We start from the raw sequence: 20,791 nt of genomic DNA on the forward strand, positions 1-20,791 counted from the left end.
AGGAATGCACAATAAACTGGAATAAGAAATGTCCATCAACCTATCAAAGCTCAAGTTTGCCTCATCGTGGAATTGGAAGGAGCTAATTAAGGTTTCAAAATGGTAAGACTAAGTTTCTCAAGGACTTAGTAAATTCAAGAATATGACACTGAGCCTTTGTCAAGTGATGAACAGAATTCAGTAAATGCTGTTTCTATGTCGTCAGATGTACAGGAAACATCCTCTCCACATCCACCATTTCTAGAGTCCAGATTGTTTCATTATCTAGGTCTATAGTTAAATTGAATAAGAGTTCTTTCTGAAGAGATGTGAAAAATGTGCCACCATATCTGAAGAAGTGACATTGCTGGGATTGAACCAATGGATGCGTTATACTTAGATTTCTAGATGGGAAGTTTATTCACATAAATAAAAGCTCACGGTATAGGAAGTAAGGTATTGGCATGGTAAGAAGATTTATTAGCTAAAATGAAACAGGAAGTAGATATAAACGGTCTTTTTTTTCTAGTTGGCAAGATATGATGAGTGGTGTGACACAGGCATCGATACTGAGGCCTCAACATGTTATAAATGACTTGGATGAAGGCATTAAAGATATGGTTGCTAAGTTTGCTGATGACATAAAAGTAGATAGGGAAGTAAGCTGTGAAGAGGATATTAGGTTAGAAAGGAATATAGGTAGGTTAAGTGAGGGGCCAAAGATCTGGTAAATAGAGTATAATGTGGGCAAAATTTGAAATTGTCCATTTTGGCAGGAAGAATAGAAATGAAGTAAATTATCTAAATGGTAAGAGATTGCAAGCCCTAAGATGCAGAAGAATCTGGGTGTCCTAGTGCACAGGAAAGCCAAAAGAATGTTATCGTTTATTCTAGGCAACTGAATGCAAAAATAGTGGATTTATTCTTCAGTTTTAAAGAGCAGCATTGAAAACACTGTGGAGAACTGTATACAGTATTGGTTCCTTATTTTAGGAAGGATGCTAATGCATTCAAAGCAATTCGGAGAAGGTTTACTAAATCAATGCCCAGAATGGGTGGGTCATTTTATGAGGAAAGGTTAGATAGGCTAGGTTTGTATCTGCTGGGGTTTAGAATAGTGAGAAGGGTCTTAGTTGAAACATTTAAGGTCTTGATATGTCTTGACAGGGTGAATGTTGAGATGATATCTTCTGTTGCAGGAGAACTTAGAAGAAGGGGTGACTGTCTAAAAATAAGGCGTTAGCAAAGTTGAGATTTTTTTTCTCTTAAAGAGTTGTGAAATGATGGAACTGTCTTCCTCAAAGGGAGGTGGAAGCAGAGCCTTTGAATATTTTTAAAGCAGAGATGGAAAGATTGTTAATAAGCAAGGGAAGGAAAGATTACCATAGGTAAATGAGAATTCAAAGTTGAACTTACCGTTAGATAAGCTATAAATTTATTAAATAATGGAGCTCACTTTAGAGGCTGAGTGGCCTACTTCTGCTCCTAATTCATATGTTTGTATGTTTCCCTATTTACTTATTCTTATTTGTTTTCTAACTAGTAATGGCTCACCCACACAACTATTTGAAAACTGACATATTTAAATTCACTACTTTTGAAATCAGGACCCCATCCCAATCTCTAGAAGGTAGCTTCAGCTTCCTAACAAAAGAACATTATGGTAGAAATATTTTTCAAATACACAAGAAGACAAGAACAAAATAAAGCTGTCTGCTGAGGGACTATTCCACTGACCATCTCACTGGGATGTGAGATACTACTTTCAGAGCTTGTGATGATGCAGAGCAGCCACAATAAGTGAAAAAGTCTGTGACATTTTTATCGCCTTTTATAAATTCGCAAACTTTTTTTTCATCATGGTTTAAATCCTCTTTTACTTTATCACAACTAGCTAGTATACAAAATGACAAAGTTGCAACTTTAATGATGTGAGTTCACTCACCCCCACCTCTACACTAGGACAAAGTTACTCTGCCCCCATCTTTATGCGGGGCAGAAATGTCCTCGACTCGACAACTCGCGTAGACGTTCCCTTTGAACGTCATGACGCACCTTCCCCGACTCAGGAGTTTGACCTGTCACCCCAGTGATGAGAGTGCCCGGATGCGGAGCTGCTCTGTGGCCGCTTAGAGTTGCTGAATGAGGGAGAAAATGCCCCTTCCCGTTCAAGTGTTAAATTTTCAGGTAAAGTGCCCGCAGCTGCCCGATCAAAGGGCGGATTATAGTGCGATGGGAGGGAGGAAAGTCTCCCCGTGGAATAATGTGGAGGAATTGAGCCGTGGCTAGTGGTGCTGAACCGGGGCGAACATGACAGTTGGTTGCTGGCTGTGAAGCCAGAACCTGTTACTAAGGGTCCTTTTGCTGCTCCTGTTCTCTGGGAGCGCATGGCTCTGCTCCAAGGCCGGTATCCTAGTGTCTGAGACCCCTCAATCCGGCTTTGGTTCGTGTTATCCTGCTTCATCAAATGGAGCCTGAGCAAAGTGATGCCTGATGATGGGCCTATCAGCTCAGGCTTCCTGGCTGGGCTCCTGCCACCAGTCTAGGAGTCGAATCTTAAAGCTTCTTATTTATTTTTCTCCTGTCTTACAAGATAAGTGTTCGGTTTGGTAATCTAATTGTGTTTGTATTTTGTATTGTTAAATTACTGTAAATATACCTCATTTAAGGTGTTTTGGGTCATAACCCGAACAGAATTTCTAATATTTATTAAATATTTTGCAATATGGAAGTTTGGTGCTCATGAAACTTAGCTGGGTACAGCTGTATAATGGCTAAGTTTCAGGAATAGTGTATAGAGGTCTGAGTCATTGATTTGGAAATAGGAGTTCAAATCCCACCACAGCAACTGGGGAATTTAAATTTAGGTATTTCTTTTAAATACTGGAAATGAAAAAAAGCTAACAGTAGGGATGATGATCAGGAAACTACTGATTGGCATAAAAACCTGTCAGCAATGTCTTTTTCTCATAGGAAAAAGGAAATTTGCCATGTTAGTCTGACCTCTATGTGACTCCAGACTTGGCAATGTGATTGACTCTTAACTGCGTCTTGAGTTTGGAGCAATTGGGATGGACTATAAATGCTAATATTACTAATGATGTCAATACAATTAACAAATATGCTTCAAAAAATATGATTGCATTCCTGATATGACAACAACTGATATTTTGTTGTTATGCCTTTGTGAATGCAATTTTATATTAAGAATTTGATTAACACAGTTCAAAAAACCTTAATTTTTATAATGTAAATATTGCATATGGTGGTCAATGTGGAATGCAAACACCATTTCATTCTTGGCTATCTAGTTTAAAAATAGAATATGTTTATATTTAATGACTCAGTAATTTTTTAGTGTTCCTTATTTAGCAAAGAATGGAGCAAGCTATAAGCCCATCTAAAGTTTGATTTATAAATGTTTAGTTAGACTTTGTTTTTGGAATTTGATGCTCCTGGCCTTTAGTAATGGTGAAGGTAAAACTTTGCTTATCTGTCATGGACAGTTTTAAAATCTCTTCCTACATAAGCAAATGATTAGTTTGTTTGAAGGGTTGAACAAAGATGGAAGTAATTTTTTGCTGTATTATTAAATGCAACTCCTTGTGATGTGTTTGGAAATAAAATCAATGTTAAAACTTTTTTTCCCTGGGAAATGATGGCCATTTCCCTTCCCAGTACTTCTAACAAGTTTCTGGTAATTTGATGTGACCCGGTTTCCCAGCTCTAATTCCATCTCCCCTCAAATTCTCCTTTCAATCTGTTTGGCTTGACTTCTACCTTTGTCACAGCGCCAAACTAACCATAACCAAAATTCAGAACACTATCCCCATTGATGGATGTTTACCTTCCTTGATTTTTTCACTGTTCAATATGGTTGACAATATAATATCTCTTCTGTCGTTCAGCTTTATGAAGCCTTCCTCGCTTGATTTTTTTTCTTATCAATTCAACTGCACTCAGGTGCATTTCTAGCAGTACTTTTCTTCTTTCCTTCATTGTCATCTCTGAGGTCCTCCAAGTATCAGTTCCTAGTTTCCTCTTTCTCCTTATGGTATGTCTTGGCACCAGCTTTTACTGGGACATCATCATAGAAACTTATGGGAAGATTGGTGCTGATAACACTCTAAGCTGGGTACAGTAGCATAGTAGCTAAGTTATTTGACTGTTGTACCTGCTGTTTGACTGGTAGTCTGGTAGCCTGGATGAATCAAAAGCTAATTTAGTTCAACATTGAGAAAGTTTAAGCCATTGCCTTGGCACCCAATGGAAATTCATCTCCCTTGCTGTTGACCCCATCCTCAACCATGGTCATGGTGAACCAGACTGAACTAACAGAATCACTTTCCAACAATATACCTGTTTGCAGTCTTGGTGTATTAGATGACCCTTACCTCAGTTTGGAAGCCAGAATTTATCCATCACCAAAGCTATGTAAATTTCATTGTGCAATATTTATAGCATCCACCGCACCTCAATCTCGTTGTGGCTCAGATCCTCGTACATGGCTTGTCATTTCTAAACTTGACTGGCCATAATGCTGTCCTCATAACCTCAAAATTCTGTCAAATTTATTTTGTGAAAGGGAGTCACACTGCCTATCATCCAGATTTACAGACACTTGATCTTCTATGGATTGACCCCCCAATGGTCTTGCCCCACTTTATGCCGCCTGCTCCAAAATTATATTTCCTCTCAAATCCTTGTTTCTCTTACTTCAGTTTTTTCCCCCATTTCCGCCTGCTTCATGCTACCATTGGCAACAAAGCTGTCAGGTATCTTGATTCTGCAAAAAGACATCTTTTTAACCAACATTTGTTCTCCCTCCAATCGTTCCTAGTCTCAGCATGTTATTTACTTTTGATGAGCCTTTACATTATTTTCACACTAAAGTGATGTTACAGTTGTTTGGTTGTCTTGTAAGTTAAAATGGGATAAATTGTGAAGAAAATTTATTTGCCTCCTCATTGATGGAAAGATACAATAGACAGTGAATGCCCCTTTTGAATACTAGAAATAGATCCTGAGCCATTGAACAGCATCACTGAATATCCCAACATTCCAGTTGCTCTTAACAGCACAATATATTTTATGAGTGAAAAATTGATAGAATTTGGTCATCTGTCCCTCTGACTAGTTCTATCAGATAGCAAATGGTTTCAACCTGAAACGTCAGCAATTCCTTTCCCCGAAAGATGCTGCTTGAGCCTCTGAGTTCCTTCAGCAGATTGTTTGTTGCTCCATATTCCAGCATCTGCATTTTCTTGTGTCAGCAAGTGGGGCGAAAGGATTTTAAAAGTGGCAGATGTTACTCTTCCTGTAATTTGAAGTATTGTGCTTTTACAAACTGCTCATTGATATATATTTCCTCTTATCAAATGTACTCTATAATGAGTTTGTGCCTCAGTTTTTGCAGTTGAATATTTTGATCACTGAAAAGATTTATAACATAATCGGATCACAGGTTAGAACACAGGCTGGCGATTACAGAGAAGGCAATCTGGGTTAGTAGTACCCAGCTTTAAAAGCCATTTGCTATAAGTTACAAGGGCTTATGTTGAAAGTGAAGCAGCAAACAGCAGCTAAGATATTTGCTGAATGTTCAGGGTTTGAAATTAACACCAGTCCATTTGACCAAGATGTAAAATTTGTTTAGCAATAGACTAATGAACTTCTACAATATCACTGAAAGTTCAGTGTTTGAGAATGAATTGCATTGTACAAGCACAGAAATGCTGTTTTACTTTTCTTGCATTATTAGAGTGTGCATGCTGAGAGTGATATTTCACGAACAACATGCTTCTAATGATTCTTAGCTTCTTAATTTGACTTTTTCAGGAGTTTGAGTTTGAATAATTGGTGTTTTATCCATTGGTTTACATTTTGTAAGTTGGCAAGCTAAGGTAGTGCTTAGTACTGTTAAATTCAAAACGATTGCAGTATAAATGTTAATGTTCAAAATTAGTACATGTTTAAGGATCAAATATCCATGATTTTTGTTCTGTCATTTATACTTTAAAAAAAATCTGATTATTTACAATGGTGCTACAACCATTATACTGTGATGTTGTGTTGTATCTGTGCTACTTGATTAACTAATACATTAGTTGTATCTTTATCTACTTTAAACTTGAGATTTTGGAAAAACAATTCCTAAATTTTACAGTTAAGATTTATAAGGCTTAATTTTACTTTGATAGTATGTTCTGTTATCAAAAAAAAATCTACTTCTAAAGGAGCAATTGCTGCAGCTTGTATATTCATTCTGCTGACTTTTTTTCTTTTGCATTCTGGTGTTATGATTGGCAATGCCTTGAATTTGTCACATTAAGTATGTAAATACCAACCATGCTTTCTCTGTTATTTGCTGTATGTTATCTGGAACAAAATATTTTAAAGGTTATGATGTTTTGTAATGAAAGAAATGTGATGGCAAAAGTTTTACAATAAGTATGACATATGAAGCAGGTTGATAGTACATATTTAAATTATTAGATAATGAATTGGTTATTTTATAATTAATATGACATTTATAACTTTTTAAAACTATTAGGAAGCTTGCTTCTGAATTAGCATAGCTAGATTTGTTTTAATTCTAAGCACAAGTATGGAACTGCAATAACTGATGAGAATTTCATTCCTCTTTCCCAGGCAAGCACTGTGTCAGGGGCAGGGAATGCAGATAGTCAGGAAGGGTGTCGAGATAGCTCCACTCCCAGCTCAGCCACTTCTTCGCTCTCAGACCTTTACCTGACACCCCACAGCAGTAGATCAGACTTGTTTCTACATAGCACGGCAGGAGATTTCAGCCTTAGCGCCAGCTTGTCAGCCTGCACTCTGCTCTATGAGGTACCTCGATCACCAGGAAAATTGATGAAGGAAGCACACAGCTCAACAATGACTGTTAATCTGGTTTGAGATGGGGAAACATAATGTTTATATGAAGACATTTTAGTCTACATTTTATCATCCAAATGCAAAATACTACGGTGCTGGAAATCTGATGTAAAAACAAAAAATGCTGGAAGCACTCACTGGGTCAGATAAAATCAGTGGAGAGGGAAACAGTTAATATTTCGTATTAATAATTTTTTGGATTATTAAACTAAAATGTTAACTCTGTTTCTCTTTCCATATATGCTGCCTGATATAATGAGCATGTCCAACATTTTTGATGTTCATATTTTAGTGTTAATATTAGCGAAGCAATTGATGATACTGTTGTTATTTTCATGATTGATAAAACTTTGAGCTCCTTCTTGGACCTTTTGGATAACAGCAGTTCCTGCACATGTTAAGAAAATGGGATAATGTCCTAGAAAAAGCTTGAGGATCTAACGATGATGATGATGATGACGATAAAACACCGATTTTATTCTAAACTTTTGAGTTCAGAATCCAAATTTATTTTAACATTAAGTATTTTGTTGGACCCAATAATAATATGATATACCTCATTTTAATCCAGCACCAGTGGTATAATTGAGTACTTCTGAAGCAGGGCTTTCCTTGGCCAATAATTCTTTTACACATTGAATGGGTTAAAAATGTCATAATCCTGTTAATTGTTCTGTACACTGCTATTTATTTGTAAAGCATTAACAAAGTTCCTTTGGTATTGCATTGACACTGTTGCACTTTGAGTTAGTTATTAGTGGAACAGCTGAGAATCTACTGATCAAAGGAGCTGTAGAAAAGGGCTGCAGCATAAATATTCATGTGTTTAGATTCATTTAGTTATCAAATTGGGAAAGATAATTTTACTAATGTGATCAAATTGGAAAGAAAAGTCTAGAATATATGTGGGGATATAATTAGCTTGTTGTTAGCTAGGAAAAGAAGTGTTTGAAATGCAGAAAATTTTGCAAATAACATTTAAAAACTCTTTATAAAGCAACAAGCCTAAAGTCTTATTCTTTTATCATTAGATGGTGATAATTTACAATAGTGCACCTTTGGCATACACAGCAATGTCCTACTGAAGGGTGTTCTGTGGATCCATTCCAGGAGGGTTAATGAACTGCATAGAGACCTCTTCAACACTGTTGTAAAACAGTTATATTTTCCATGTTCCCGGGAGCATTTTATGAGCAGTTTATACTGTGCCTATTCATGCATATCCATGAGGTTCTGGCTTTAGGGTTGCTACCCAATTACATTTGTCTCATCGATAGTGCTTTTGAATTTTGATAGGGCTTATGCTAGTATCATAACGGCTGAAGTTGTTGTAAAGCCACCTAAGGTTTGAAAGTGACATTGCGTGTCTGTTAAATGCGTTTACATTCGGCCAGATTTATTTGTTCCACTCTTTTAAAATACATATATTTATAATTTCCAAGTATTGGCTGTTTCACAGCCTCACAAGTAGCTTGCAGCAAGAAAAATAAAATTAATAAAACTGAAACCTCAATAGGAATTATTGAGTTTACATAACTTTCAAAAATAGTGGATTGTGTTATTAGCCTTGTATTCTAATAGGTGATTAAAAATTAAATAATAATAGGAAGAACAGGGTATTTTGTTTAAATGTGACCTTTTAAATAGCTGATAGTTTTCATCAAAGTAAATCTAGTTTCAGAGGTAATACTAATGAAATTTTGTAACTCAAACCTTGTAGAGACCAAATTGCTGAATATCAATGAGTTTTTGAGCTGTAATTGTTGCCTGTAATCAAAAGCATTACAGCAACATTCTTCAATGAAGGATGTTATTTGAAAATAGGTTGTTTGTTAAGATGTTGTCTGCATAATTTGGTGGGGAGCATTTCCTCCTTTTTAAAGGTAAGATTTTCATCCAATGCAAAATAAAACAGAAATGGTTGCTTTCTTGTTTGTTTGCTTGAATTATGGAACAGCAGTATACTTTGCAAATTCTGCAATCTTCAAATAGTGCTGCAAGTAATGATTTTGTTAACAAGTTATTGGATAGTGTTGCCTTATGAACTACAATTCCTGAATGTTACAAATAATAATTAAAACCACTAACTTAACAACAGTGCATAACTGAGCATTAATTTTTAACTGTGGTTTTTTTGTATTGTTTTTGCTGTCAGTGGCATATTTATAGTGTAAAATTTCATTGATACATGCCATGTTATAATGTACACTGTCGTTAGTTATCAACAGTATCGGTTTTTCTCTTTATTTTTTCCTTAGATAGTGTTCCCTTTCTTTCACAATTATTGGCAATTTTATGTAAAAAAAAATCTCAACACCTCTATCTGTCCCATCTCCCTTTCCCTCCAGTTTTTAATGTTGTTGCTCACAAACCATATCCATCTTTCTCAGAACACTGCAGCTGAATCTTTCCATTGGATTTCTTCCCCTGCTGTAATGTTGGAAAGGCCCTAATCCAAAATGCAAGTGATTCTCTTTGTAATTGACCATGGTCCAGTTCCATCCTGTAGCTCTGCACACTCTACTCCATCGTCTTTCCTTCATTGTCCTCCCTACATTGTCTTATTCGGTGCAGTGCTCTCAATCGCTTTCACAATCAGCTTCCCAATGACAGCAAGAATGCCTCTAGAAATGCACCTACCTTCACTTGCACACCACAACCTCTAAAGGACCCCCAATGACCTAACCTTGGTCCCTTCTCTTCTTCATTTGTATGCTACTCCTTGATGTAGGGGCAGGCATGGTAGTGTAGCAGTTAGTGTACGCAATTATTGCACCAGCAACCCGGGTTCAATTCCAGCCACTGTCTGTAAGGAGTCTGTATGTCTTCCCGTGTCTGCGTGTGTTTCCTCCCACATTCCAAAGACAGGGTAGGAAGTTGTCGGTATGCTATGTTGGTGCTGGAAGCGTGGCGACACTTGTGGGCTGCCCCCAGAACACTCTATGCAAGAGATGCATTTCACTGTGTGTTATGATGTACATGTGACTAATAAAGATATCTATCTATCTATCTAATTACCTGAGAACAGTGCTTTCCAAGACATCCCACACTCCACCACCTGTTGCAATGTGCATTTCTGGATGAGATAAGATAAATTAAAGCAGAACTCTGCTGCCTGTGTCCTATTCCACATAAACTTCCATTCATTTGTTACTTCTGACCTACACTGGCTGTTGCATCACAACTCCTTCAGTTTTCACCTTCTCATTCTTGAGTTTTTATCTTCCTCATGATTCTACCCCCTTCTCTATTAATCGTAAATTGCCAGGAAACCCCCACCCCACGTGACCACCTTCTCTTTGCTCCATCATTACTGACAGTTGATATGGCTGGTTACAGCATCACAACCTGTACTTAGACCTTGCTGATGTTAGGACAGAGCAGTTTAGTCCTGATGTTAATAAGAATCATTAGCAATAATTTATCTACTTAAGATTTTTAAGTAATCAAGTTTTAACTTAAAAGTCTTGGGAAACAAAGAGACCTGATTAGAGTTAAGACACAATATGAAATGGCAATATTCATAGTCTTATTGTTGCATGGAGCTAACAGTTTAGTTAGGGTTATAATACTGAAAGTCTGTCACTGAAATTAGGCAGCTATCTGTACTTGCTCTTCCAAAGCAAAAGGACAGTTTCACTGGAATATTGAGTTAGGATGCAGGTGACTGGACAGAGTGAATAAAACAACTCTTTAGATTACCTTAGACAAGTTTAGCAGTTATGCTCTATTATGTGTGGCCAGAATACATTTCACTAGCAATATGTGGTTTTTCAGGTTAATGAGAAAATGACCATGCCTTGAAAAGCATTCTTATTTCAGCCAAGATATTTTAAGGTTGTTGCATGTTATTGTATTAAGTAAAATTATATAAAATTGATATTTCCTATCGTAGCAATTTATTTTATAACTAAAACACACCTTTGTTCATTTTCTATCATTTTACTTTAATTAGAGGCAAGAATCTGTCTGACCAGTATTATAACTAACTTTTTTATCTCTGTTTCCCACTTTTTTTCTGTGCCTCTCCAGGGAGCAGTGGAACCAATGCAGATAGATGCTGACCCTCAGGATGATCAGCAGAATGCACCCGACACAAACTACGTGGTGGAAAATCCCACACTGGTATGGGATTCATTGATTCAATTTAGAGGTTCATTGATAAAGGAACCAGTGAAAAAAGATTTTCATTCACCCAAGTTGCAATGATGTGGAATGTACTACCTGAGAGTGGTGGAAGCTTTTGTTTAAAAAAAGAAAATATAATTGCAAAGGGATAAATTGTAGGGTGATGGAGGAAGAATGGAAATAATTTTATAGCTATTTCAACAATCAGCAGTGATGTGTTTTTTGTTTTGCTTGGTGAGATGGGGATATCACTGGCTATACAAGCATTCATTATCCATCCCTACTTGCTCCTGAACTAAGGAGGCAGTTAAGGGCCAATAACATTGATGATTCTAGAGTTACACGTTGTTCCTGACTGAGTAAGGGTGGCAGATTTCCTTTTCTGAAGGATGTTAAAGAACCCAATGAATTTTTGAGACAATCTGGTGGTTTTGTGGTTACAACTGGGGAGCCATTTTAATCTGCAGTTTTCATTTAATTACTTCAGTTTAAATTGCCCAAAATCTCTTTGTCAAATTCAAACAAATCTCTAGATCAATTGTCCAGAACTCTGGCTGTTAGTCCAGAAATTTAACTACTGTACTCCATATCACAATTTGCAAAATATTGTTAATCTTTGCTCTATGAATCAGTGACAGCACCTATTAACTTCAGCTTTGCTGATTCTTATGGATGGTGTATGCCTGAAAGTTTTATGGTCTTTTGATTGTATTAATCCATAAGACATAGCAGACTCGATGGGTCGAATGGCCTAATTCTGCTCCACCATTCAATCAAGGCTCATTCATTCTCCCCTCTCAACCCCATTCTCCTGCCTTCTCCCTGTAACCTTTGACGCCCTTTACTAATCAAGAACATCTCAACCTCCACTTTAAATATACCCCCAATAATTTGGCCTCCACAGCCATCTGTGGCAATGAATTCCACAGATTCACCACCCTCTGGCTAAAGAAATTCCTCCTCATTTCTGTTCTAGAGGAACGTCCTTCTATTTGAGGCTGTGCCCTCTGGTCCTAGACTCTCCCACTACTGGAAACATCCTCTCCACGTCCACACTATCCAGGCCTTTCAATATTCAGTAGGTTTCAATGAGATGTCCTCCTCATCCTTCTAAAGTCCAGTGAGTATAGGCCCAGAGCCATCAAATGCTCCTCATACATTAACCCTTTCATTCCTGGGATCATTCTTGTAAACCTCCTCTGAACCTCTCCAATGCCAGCACATCCTTCCTTAGATATGGGGCCCAAACTGCTCTCAATAATCCAAATGTGGTCTGACCAATGTTTTCTAAGGCCTCAGCATTACATCATTGCTTTTATATTCTAGTCCTCTCAAAATGAATGCTAACATTGCATTTGCCTTCTCTACTATCGACTCAAGCTGCAAGTTAACCTTTAGGGAATCCTGCACTAGGACTACCAAGTCCCTCTGCACCTCTGATTTCTGAATTCACTCCCCGTTTATAAAACAGTCTACCCCTTTATTCTTTCTATGAAAGTGCATGATTATACACTTCGCTACACTGTATTCCATCTGACACTTCTTTGCCCATTCTCCCAACCTGTCCAAGTCCTTCTGCAGACCCCCTGCTTCCTCAGCACTTTCTGCCCCTCCACCTATCTTTGTATCAATACCTCCTCGAAAACAAATACCTCCCATTTATTGCATGCCTGTGGAATAGTGCTGAATTAGGATTGCTGTCATGTTTGCACTTGTAACAGTAGTATTTAAAACTTTGTGTTAATACCACAACCAATATTGCTATTCATATCTAATGTGGATGAGCCACAACTGTCCCTTTTTCAGCACTGGAAACGTCAGAGACATTCTATGTCTTCCTTCAGAAATCCTGCATGTTAACCCTGTTTCCACCTATTCCATAGTTCTTTGTTCAGAATAAACATGAAGATATGGAGCCTTGACCTATCAATTAATTCTGAGCTGAGCTCCAAACCCCATAATCAATCCACCACAATTCCTCCATAATCTTTCTGTAACATTATCTGTTGCTTTGTGAATTCCACTTGCACTTACCATCCCTTTGTTAAAACTAGCTCTACTTATACAGTGCCCTTTTCACTAACCTCATGCCTTTAACTCAAGACTTGTCTGAACTTATTTCTAGCTTCAGCATTGATGTTTTGTGAATTGTGATATGGAGCACAGTAGTGTTGTTGAATTTCTGGACCAGCAGCCAGATTTCTGGCAGGGAGCACAAGGTGATGGTGAAAGGTTGTTTCTTAGACTGGAGGCCTGTGGCTAGTAGTGTGCCACAGGGATTGATGCTGAGCCCATTATTGTTCATCATCTAAATAAACAATTTGGTTGAGAGTGTACAAGGCAAAGTTTGCAGATGACACTAAAATAGGTGGTATCATAGACAGGAAAAAAAGTATCAAAAATTACAAGGTAAGTGGGCTGAGGAATGGCAAATGGTGTTCCATCCACATAAATGTGAGGTGTTACATTTTGGGAAGTCAAACCAGGGTCAGACTTTCACAGTGAACATTAGGGTCCTGGGTAGTGTTGTAGAACAGCGGTATCTAGAACTCCAAGTACATAGTTCCCTGAAAGTGAAGTCACATTAGACAGGGTGGTGAAGAAGGTTTTTGGCATACTTGCCCTCATTAGTCAGGGCATTGAGTATAGGAGTTGGGTTGTTATGTTGCAGTTGTACAAGACGTTGGTGAAGCAATACCTAGAGTGTTGTGTACAGTTAGGAAAGACATCATTAAGCTGGAAGAAGTGCAAAGATTTACAAGTATGTTGCCATGACTCAAGGGCCTGAGTTGTAGGGAGACTTTGGGCAAGCTAGGACTTTATTCTTTGGAGTGTAGGAAACTGAGTGGTAACCTTTATAGAGGTGTATAAAATCATCAGGGGCATAGACAGGGTGAATGCACACAGTCTTTTTCCCAGAGAAAGGGAATTGAAAACTAGATGGCATAGATTTAAGGTGAGAGGAGAGAGATTTAAAAGGGACCTGAGGGGCAGATTCTTCACACACAGGGTGGTGCATATATCAAATGAGCTGCCAGAGGAAGTGATTGAGGCAGGTACAATAACAACATTAGACAGGTACTTGGATAGGAAAGGTTTAGAGGAATGTGGGCCAAACGCGGGCAAATGGGGCTAGCATAGATGGGCCCCTTAGATGGACAAATTGGGCTGAAGGGCCTGTTTCCATGCTGTATTAGTATGACTCTATATCCATCAACCCTCAGCACTCAAATCCTTGTCCCTTTATAGATCCCTCCATAGCCTTGACCTACCTGTCTGTGCTATGTTTACTTGTGTATATCCCATTTTTTAATCTTAAGAGCTTTTACAGTTATGTAAAAATGAAAAGAATAATGAGGGCAAATGTGGTAATTTATAATTGGGAATGAGGACATGCTAGAGGTGTTAAGTATACCTTTGTGTCCATCTTCATGGAAGAAGACGCAAAAAGATTCCCAGAAATATTGGAGAGTAAAAGCTCCAGCCCAGCCTGAAAACTGATAAATCTTAAGGACCTGAAGATCTACATCTCGGTTTTGAAAGCAGTGACTGTAAAGGTAGTGGATGCTCTGGTTATCATCTTCCAAAATTCTGTAGATTTTGGAAAAGATTTAAGGGTAGCAATTATGAACACCCTGCCCCCAATTAAGAATGGAGGGAGAGAGAAAACATGACACTGTTGATCTATTAACCTCACCTCAATTGTAGGAAACTGCTAAAATTATAATAAATAGTATGATGCAAGCACTCAGAAGGTAATAATATGATTAAGCAGAGTCAACGTGGTTGTATGAAAGGAAAATCGTGTTGACTAATCTATCGATTGGTGTTCTTTCAGGATTTGTTTAGTAGTGTGAATGAGGAGGGATAAGTGGATGTAGTTGATCTGGATTTTCAGAAGGCTTTTGATTATGTCCCATACAGAAGCTGTGAACGAGGTTAGAGCACATGTAATTAAGGATCATATACTAGTGTGGATTCAAAATTGGTTAAGAGGTAGAAAATAAGTGTAGGATTAAACGGGTCTTCTCAAGTTGGCAGACTTTGGGGAACTGCAGGATTTGTTGCTTGGGCCCCAACTATTCACAGTCTTCATCAACCATTTGGCTGAAATGTAATATTTCTAAGTTTGCTGATGACACAAAACTAAGTGGGAATTTGAGTAGTAATGAGGATCCAGAGGTTTCAATGGTAAACATAACATGGCAAATAGATTGCAATGCAGAAAATTGTGAGGTTATTTCCTTCAGTAGAAAAAGCAAATGCTGAATATTTTGGTAAACGATGAGAGATTGGAAAGTGTTGATATCCAAAGGGACTAAGGTGTTGTACGGAACCACTGAAAACCAACATGGAGGTGTAGTAGGCAAATAGGAAGGTAAATGGTATGTTGGTCTTTGTTGCAGAGAAAAGAGTACAAAATTTATCTTTCTACAAGTATGTAGGGCATTATGTCATTGCACATGGAGTATTGGGTGCAATTTTGGTCTTATCTAAAAAAAAGTTTATACTTGTTCTCAAGGGAGTGCAGCAGAGATTCACTAGAATGGTCCCTGAAATGCTGGATCTGTCATATGAGAAGAGATTGAATGGGATAGGTTTCTGTTCTTTAGAGTTTAGAATAATGAGAGCTGACCTCATTGAAACATAAAATTCTTAAAAGATTTTGACAGAATAAATGTAGGGAGGATATTCCCCCTGGCTAAAGAATCTACAACTAGGGGTCACAGTCTCAAAATAAGGGGTGTAACTGAGGTAAGGAGAAATTTCTTCAAATGGTGATAAAGAATTCCAAAGATTTATCTTGGAGAGCTTTGGAAGTTCAGTCATTGATCGCATTCAAAACAGAGGAATAGATTTCTGGACAGAAGAGGAATTAAATGGTATGTGTATGGACCAGAGAAAAGTTTGAGATAGCAGATATTGCCTTTCAACAAGTTCATGGTTGATTAAGCTCAAAGGGCCCAATGTCTTACTCCTCTTGCTATTTCTTGTGTAGTTATGTTTTTGCATATCCTCCAGCCTATGCAAGGGACCAGTTAGAGCACTTTTCCTCAACATACTAGTCATTTTCCATTTTTGTCCCACCTTCAACATTCTTCTTAAAAAAAACAATTTCATCAATTCCTATCTTCAGCAGCACTCCTTGCTTGTCATACTTTTGTTCAGTGCCTGTTTTTCCTTCCCAACTATCTCCATGTAGTTTGGAGTGTTTTGCAATGTTAATGGCACTCAAGGTAAACTCAACATGGACTGCACTTCTTGAGTACAGTTTAAAAAAAATTGGGAATATGGTGCAATTAATTTATTTCTGATCTAATCTATCTTTCAGGTCCTGGAGGATGTACTTTAACTTGCCTATGGTTGTAGTATAGGTGCATTATTTAAAAAAGATGTTGCTTGCTCTATGCCCTGATGGCGTTAAGACTGACTCCCATTTCTTTTAGTTGTAAAACATTAATGGCACTAAATATTGCCAGCATTTTAAGATATGAATTTAAGAATTTTATTTTGTCTGTTAACTCAATTTGCATGGTCCCACATAGAATGATGGTTAAATGACAAATAAAATGCATTATATTTGGTCATTTTTTACACATTTTATTCTGAATTTAGTGTGAGACTATTCTATATATTTCAGGTAAATATAGTGGTTATCTGTTTTTTGTTGTTTTGCAGGATCTGGAGCAATATGCAGCCAGTTACAGTGGTTTGATGCGAATTGAGAGGCTTCTGTTTATTGCAGAGCACTGTCCGCAGCTACGCATTGAAGCCCTGAAGATGGCACTGTCCTTTGTTCAGAGAACATTTAATGTAGATATGTATGAAGAAATCCATCGCAAGTTGACAGAAGCCACAAGGTATGGCTTTAAATGAGAGATTTTGCATAATTGAAAAGCATAGCATATAAAGCGGATGGTCAGTCTATAGCACACCAATGCTTTCAAAATGCAATCCAGTTAGTGCTACTTTCCACTCTTTCCTGAAGGTTTTTTTTCTTCAGGTATTAATAGAATTTCCCTTTTGGAAGTATTACTATTAAATCTGTATCCAACAGTATATTGGACAGTGAACTTTGAACCCGAACTATTTATTACACAAAGTTGTCCTTAATTGAACATCTGATGGGTTTGTCCTGCTGGTTATATAGATCTTTAGATCTTTATTCTGAATCTCTGGATTAATAGTCCAGTTATTTAACCACCTAGCCACTATGTGTCAACCTTTGTGATTTTGTGCAGTCTTCGGATTGGACCAAACAACTGTGAGCTAAAATTGCTCTCCTTAGCATGTTGTGCTTGCACAGGAAGGTGGCTGGGCACGCACAGTGATGTCAAATGGTATGATCCTATGATGTTGGTGGTGCAAAATTCTACTGTATGTACAAGGCCTCCCAATGACAGGATGTAGCTACTACTTAAGGAACCCCATCAGTTATAGCCTACAAACCTGAAAATGTCCTAACTATCACTATTCTCTACTAGCCAATTTGCAGTAGGTTAGTTAACAATTTACGAACTACATCTATTCTTCATTGGGTTGTGAGCAGAAATCTTTGATCCAGCAGAAGCTAATAATTCTCCACTACTTTGCAAGAATCTATTATCTTTCAGTTTCTGCATTTCTCACAGACCACACTTCTTTCATTCACTTTTCTATTCTTTCGCTCCTTTCCAATTTTTCTTACTATATAGGCTGCGATCAGCTTTTGTTGCCAGAAATCAGTGCTCCTCCCTTTCTAGGAAGAAAAAGAGATTATTATTTTATTATTTGCAATGCCCCATGATTTTTAAAGGAGGCCTTTCATTCATGTTCTGAAGCTAGGTTTTGCCACCTCATAATAACAGATGGTTTCTTTTCTTTTGACTGGGAGCTTAGCTTTTGGAAGCAGATGACAGAAGTTCAGGTGGAAATTCATGACTTTCCAATGATGTAATCTAAATGGTTTAAAATGCTTAAATATTCAATATGCATACACTTCCTTGGCAGGAGTGTAAAGTTAGAAAAAATTGCTCTAGTAATTCCCTTCTCTCTTGGGTGAATGAGAAATTGCAGTATTGATTGTTCATGATTGTAGCCAGTTGAATTGGATAACGCAGGATAGGAATAGATTGTGTCAGGAGAATGGGAAATGAATGGGGGAGACAACAGAGGATACAGATATTCTGTTTGACTCTTCCAGAATGAAAATACAGAATAGTACAGTATAATACAGTACAATACAGAATAGGCCCTTCGGCCCACAATGTCTATGCTAACTATGATTAATAGACAAAAAGAAACTGATCATGCAGAGTTTCATAATTCCTTACATCTTTATATTTTCTTCTTGATTGTGTTCTTTGACATCATGCTGAATAAGTATGGTATTTTGCCAGTCATGTAGAACATGGTTTAAGTGCTGCAACTCTGGGTTCACCTATGAGTTAAATAATTCATAAATTGAGCTGTTAAAACTTATTAAATTTTTTGTTCTGCAGGGAAACTCAGGGTGTACCAGATACAGTGCCAGAGTCAGGTCTGGAGCCCCCTACACTGGACACAGCTTGGGCAGAGTCTACACGGAAGAAAGCTTTGCTGAAACTGGAGAAACTAGACACAGATCTAAAGAATTACAAGGGAAATTCTATCAAAGAAAGCATCAGGTAACAAACAAAAAGATATGGAATTTGTCTTCCATACCCAACTTGAAATTCAAATTGATTAAAGGTCATCAGTGTCTGAGACAGACCAGGCTACCGGATCTACTACAGAGCATATTATTATTATTATTATTATTATTATTACCGTTACCAGTTGGGCCAAGTAGCATGTTTCTGTACTATAAATTCTATCTAATTGATATAGCTGGACAACGTCCAGGGTAATGCTTCAGTGCAGAACTGAGAGAAGGTTAAAATGCTTGATTTGTGATACTATTCAATGAAAACCCCTGAGTTCTCTGGACCCTAACTAGTAGATTAACTGGGCATTTAGCTCACTAAAAATAAGAATTTTCTTTGTGCCATTGCAGTCACAGAAACAAAAAATGTGAGTGGACTGTAAAACAGGTACTGATTTTTTTTATTATTGCCTGTCTTAGCCAAACACTGGGCTTTCCCAGGAAACTTGATTTACGAATTGCTCTGAATGTAAAATCCAACAGAGATTGCATTTCATATTCTTGTGGCTTTCAACTGATGTAGAAGAGTGAGAATTGGTTGGCAGAGATCTAGGGTGCAACCAGATATGTACTGTTTGGATCGACTATGATGCTATTCATTGGGTCAATGTCCCAAAATAATGTGAATTGTGCCATGAATTAAAATGTTTGGGCAATTATTTTTCTTCACTTTTCATCCATTTTTATCTTTTTCCCAAATACATCAATATAATTAACCATTAGTTCAGTCAGACGCAAACAAGTGCGTTTGAGTGAATTAAACTGGGCAATTTTTCTTAACTTTTCATCTTTTTTTCTAATACATTAATATAATTAACCATTAGTTCAGCTAGAGACAAACAAATGCCTTTGAGTTATTGGATTTTTATTTAAACATGTGAATTTTGAGGTGACTGCAATTTTTAAAATTTTATTTCAGGAGAGGGCATGATGACCTCGGTGATCACTACCTAGACTGTGGAGATCTTAGTAATGCACTGAAATGTTACTCACGAGCCAGAGACTATTGCACAAGTGCAAAGCACGTCATCAACATGTGTTTGAATGTCATCAAGGTATGTGGACAAAGGTCAATTACATAACGTTCTTATATTATGATTGTAGTTGCCATTCCACAATGAGAAGAACAGGAAGTATTGGTACAGCATGTCCAAATTAGACCATTAATTATTCAGTGAACTGCACTAAACATAAAGGATATGTGCCATATTGAATAATCGTGCTGACTTCTGACTAAATGATATAAATAATTTAGCTGTGAATAATGCCATTAATTTGCTTTGGTGCTGCTTTTTCCTGCATAAACTTTCCATTCCTCTTTGGTAGTCATTGTATCAACTCGCTCAATTTTCTTTTTCCTCTCCACTAGTATGAAAAACAATTTTTTCTTCTGCAAGACATTCTGTCTAGTAATCAAGATAAGGACTGAAAATTCCTGCCCAAATTGAGAAAATGAATTTCAAGCATTAAATAGTTGTATAATTGAAGTTGGAAACTGAGAGAGACAAATATTCAATGCCTTGAATAGATAGAATGGGTGAAAATGATCTTTTGGTATATTACTGTTTGTTTAATGTCCTTGTATTGATGCTTCTCTCCTTAGTGTTAAATGCCTTCATTGCCACCAATTGGTTTGCTGAGCTTTCTGATCATATTTTCAATAAAGATCAAAGCTCTCATTACTTTCTACTGAGAAACTATTGACATTAAATTCTGACCTTACTAGGAATATCTAGATCATGTGTTAGTTGATTCTGTAGGGAATTTGGCTTAAATGATGGTGCATGTTTTTAGGGTACAAATACCAAAATCATCTGTGGTAAAAGCAAATGTCACTATTATGCCATTAATTCCAGATAGTAAGATCACACTTCATGACAGTTATATTAGTTAATGTTTTTATGGTCCTTCTTAATGATGTACTGCTTCCACAAGCCATGTTTTACTGAATGTTTTCTTTTTACCCCCATTGTTAACAGTTTATCTTCCATACCATTATTTTCTCTCCAGTCAAGGGCCACCATCTTGTGGAAAGTAGTCTTAAATGATTTTAGTTTTATTTCAATTTTGAAAAGTATCTTGCTTGCTTTGCTTTACAATATTTTCCTTTAAGTCAGTCCTGGA

At 37.2% G+C, this 20,791-nt stretch overlaps 1 protein-coding gene across 3 annotated transcripts in view; it reads left to right on the top strand.

Annotated features, from left to right (window-relative positions):
- Positions 1-20,791, top strand: part of gps1 (G protein pathway suppressor 1) — a 45,855-nt gene that overhangs the window by 2,865 nt on the left and 22,199 nt on the right. For 2 of the 3 annotated variants that reach the window (XM_052032677.1, XM_052032676.1), the window contains exons 2-5: positions 10,909-11,001; positions 16,684-16,865; positions 18,486-18,650; positions 19,587-19,722. In XM_052032677.1, the coding sequence (XP_051888637.1) occupies positions 10,909-11,001; positions 16,684-16,865; positions 18,486-18,650; positions 19,587-19,722 (576 nt within the window). Of the gene's footprint in view, positions 1-2,030; positions 2,167-10,908; positions 11,002-16,683; positions 16,866-18,485; positions 18,651-19,586; positions 19,723-20,791 lie in introns of those variants that run through there. The other variant, XM_052032678.1, reaches the window with a different exon arrangement.

Source organism: Pristis pectinata, chromosome 18, assembly GCF_009764475.1.
Source record: "Pristis pectinata isolate sPriPec2 chromosome 18, sPriPec2.1.pri, whole genome shotgun sequence".
Classification (NCBI taxonomy): Eukaryota; Metazoa; Chordata; class Chondrichthyes; order Rhinopristiformes; family Pristidae; genus Pristis; species Pristis pectinata.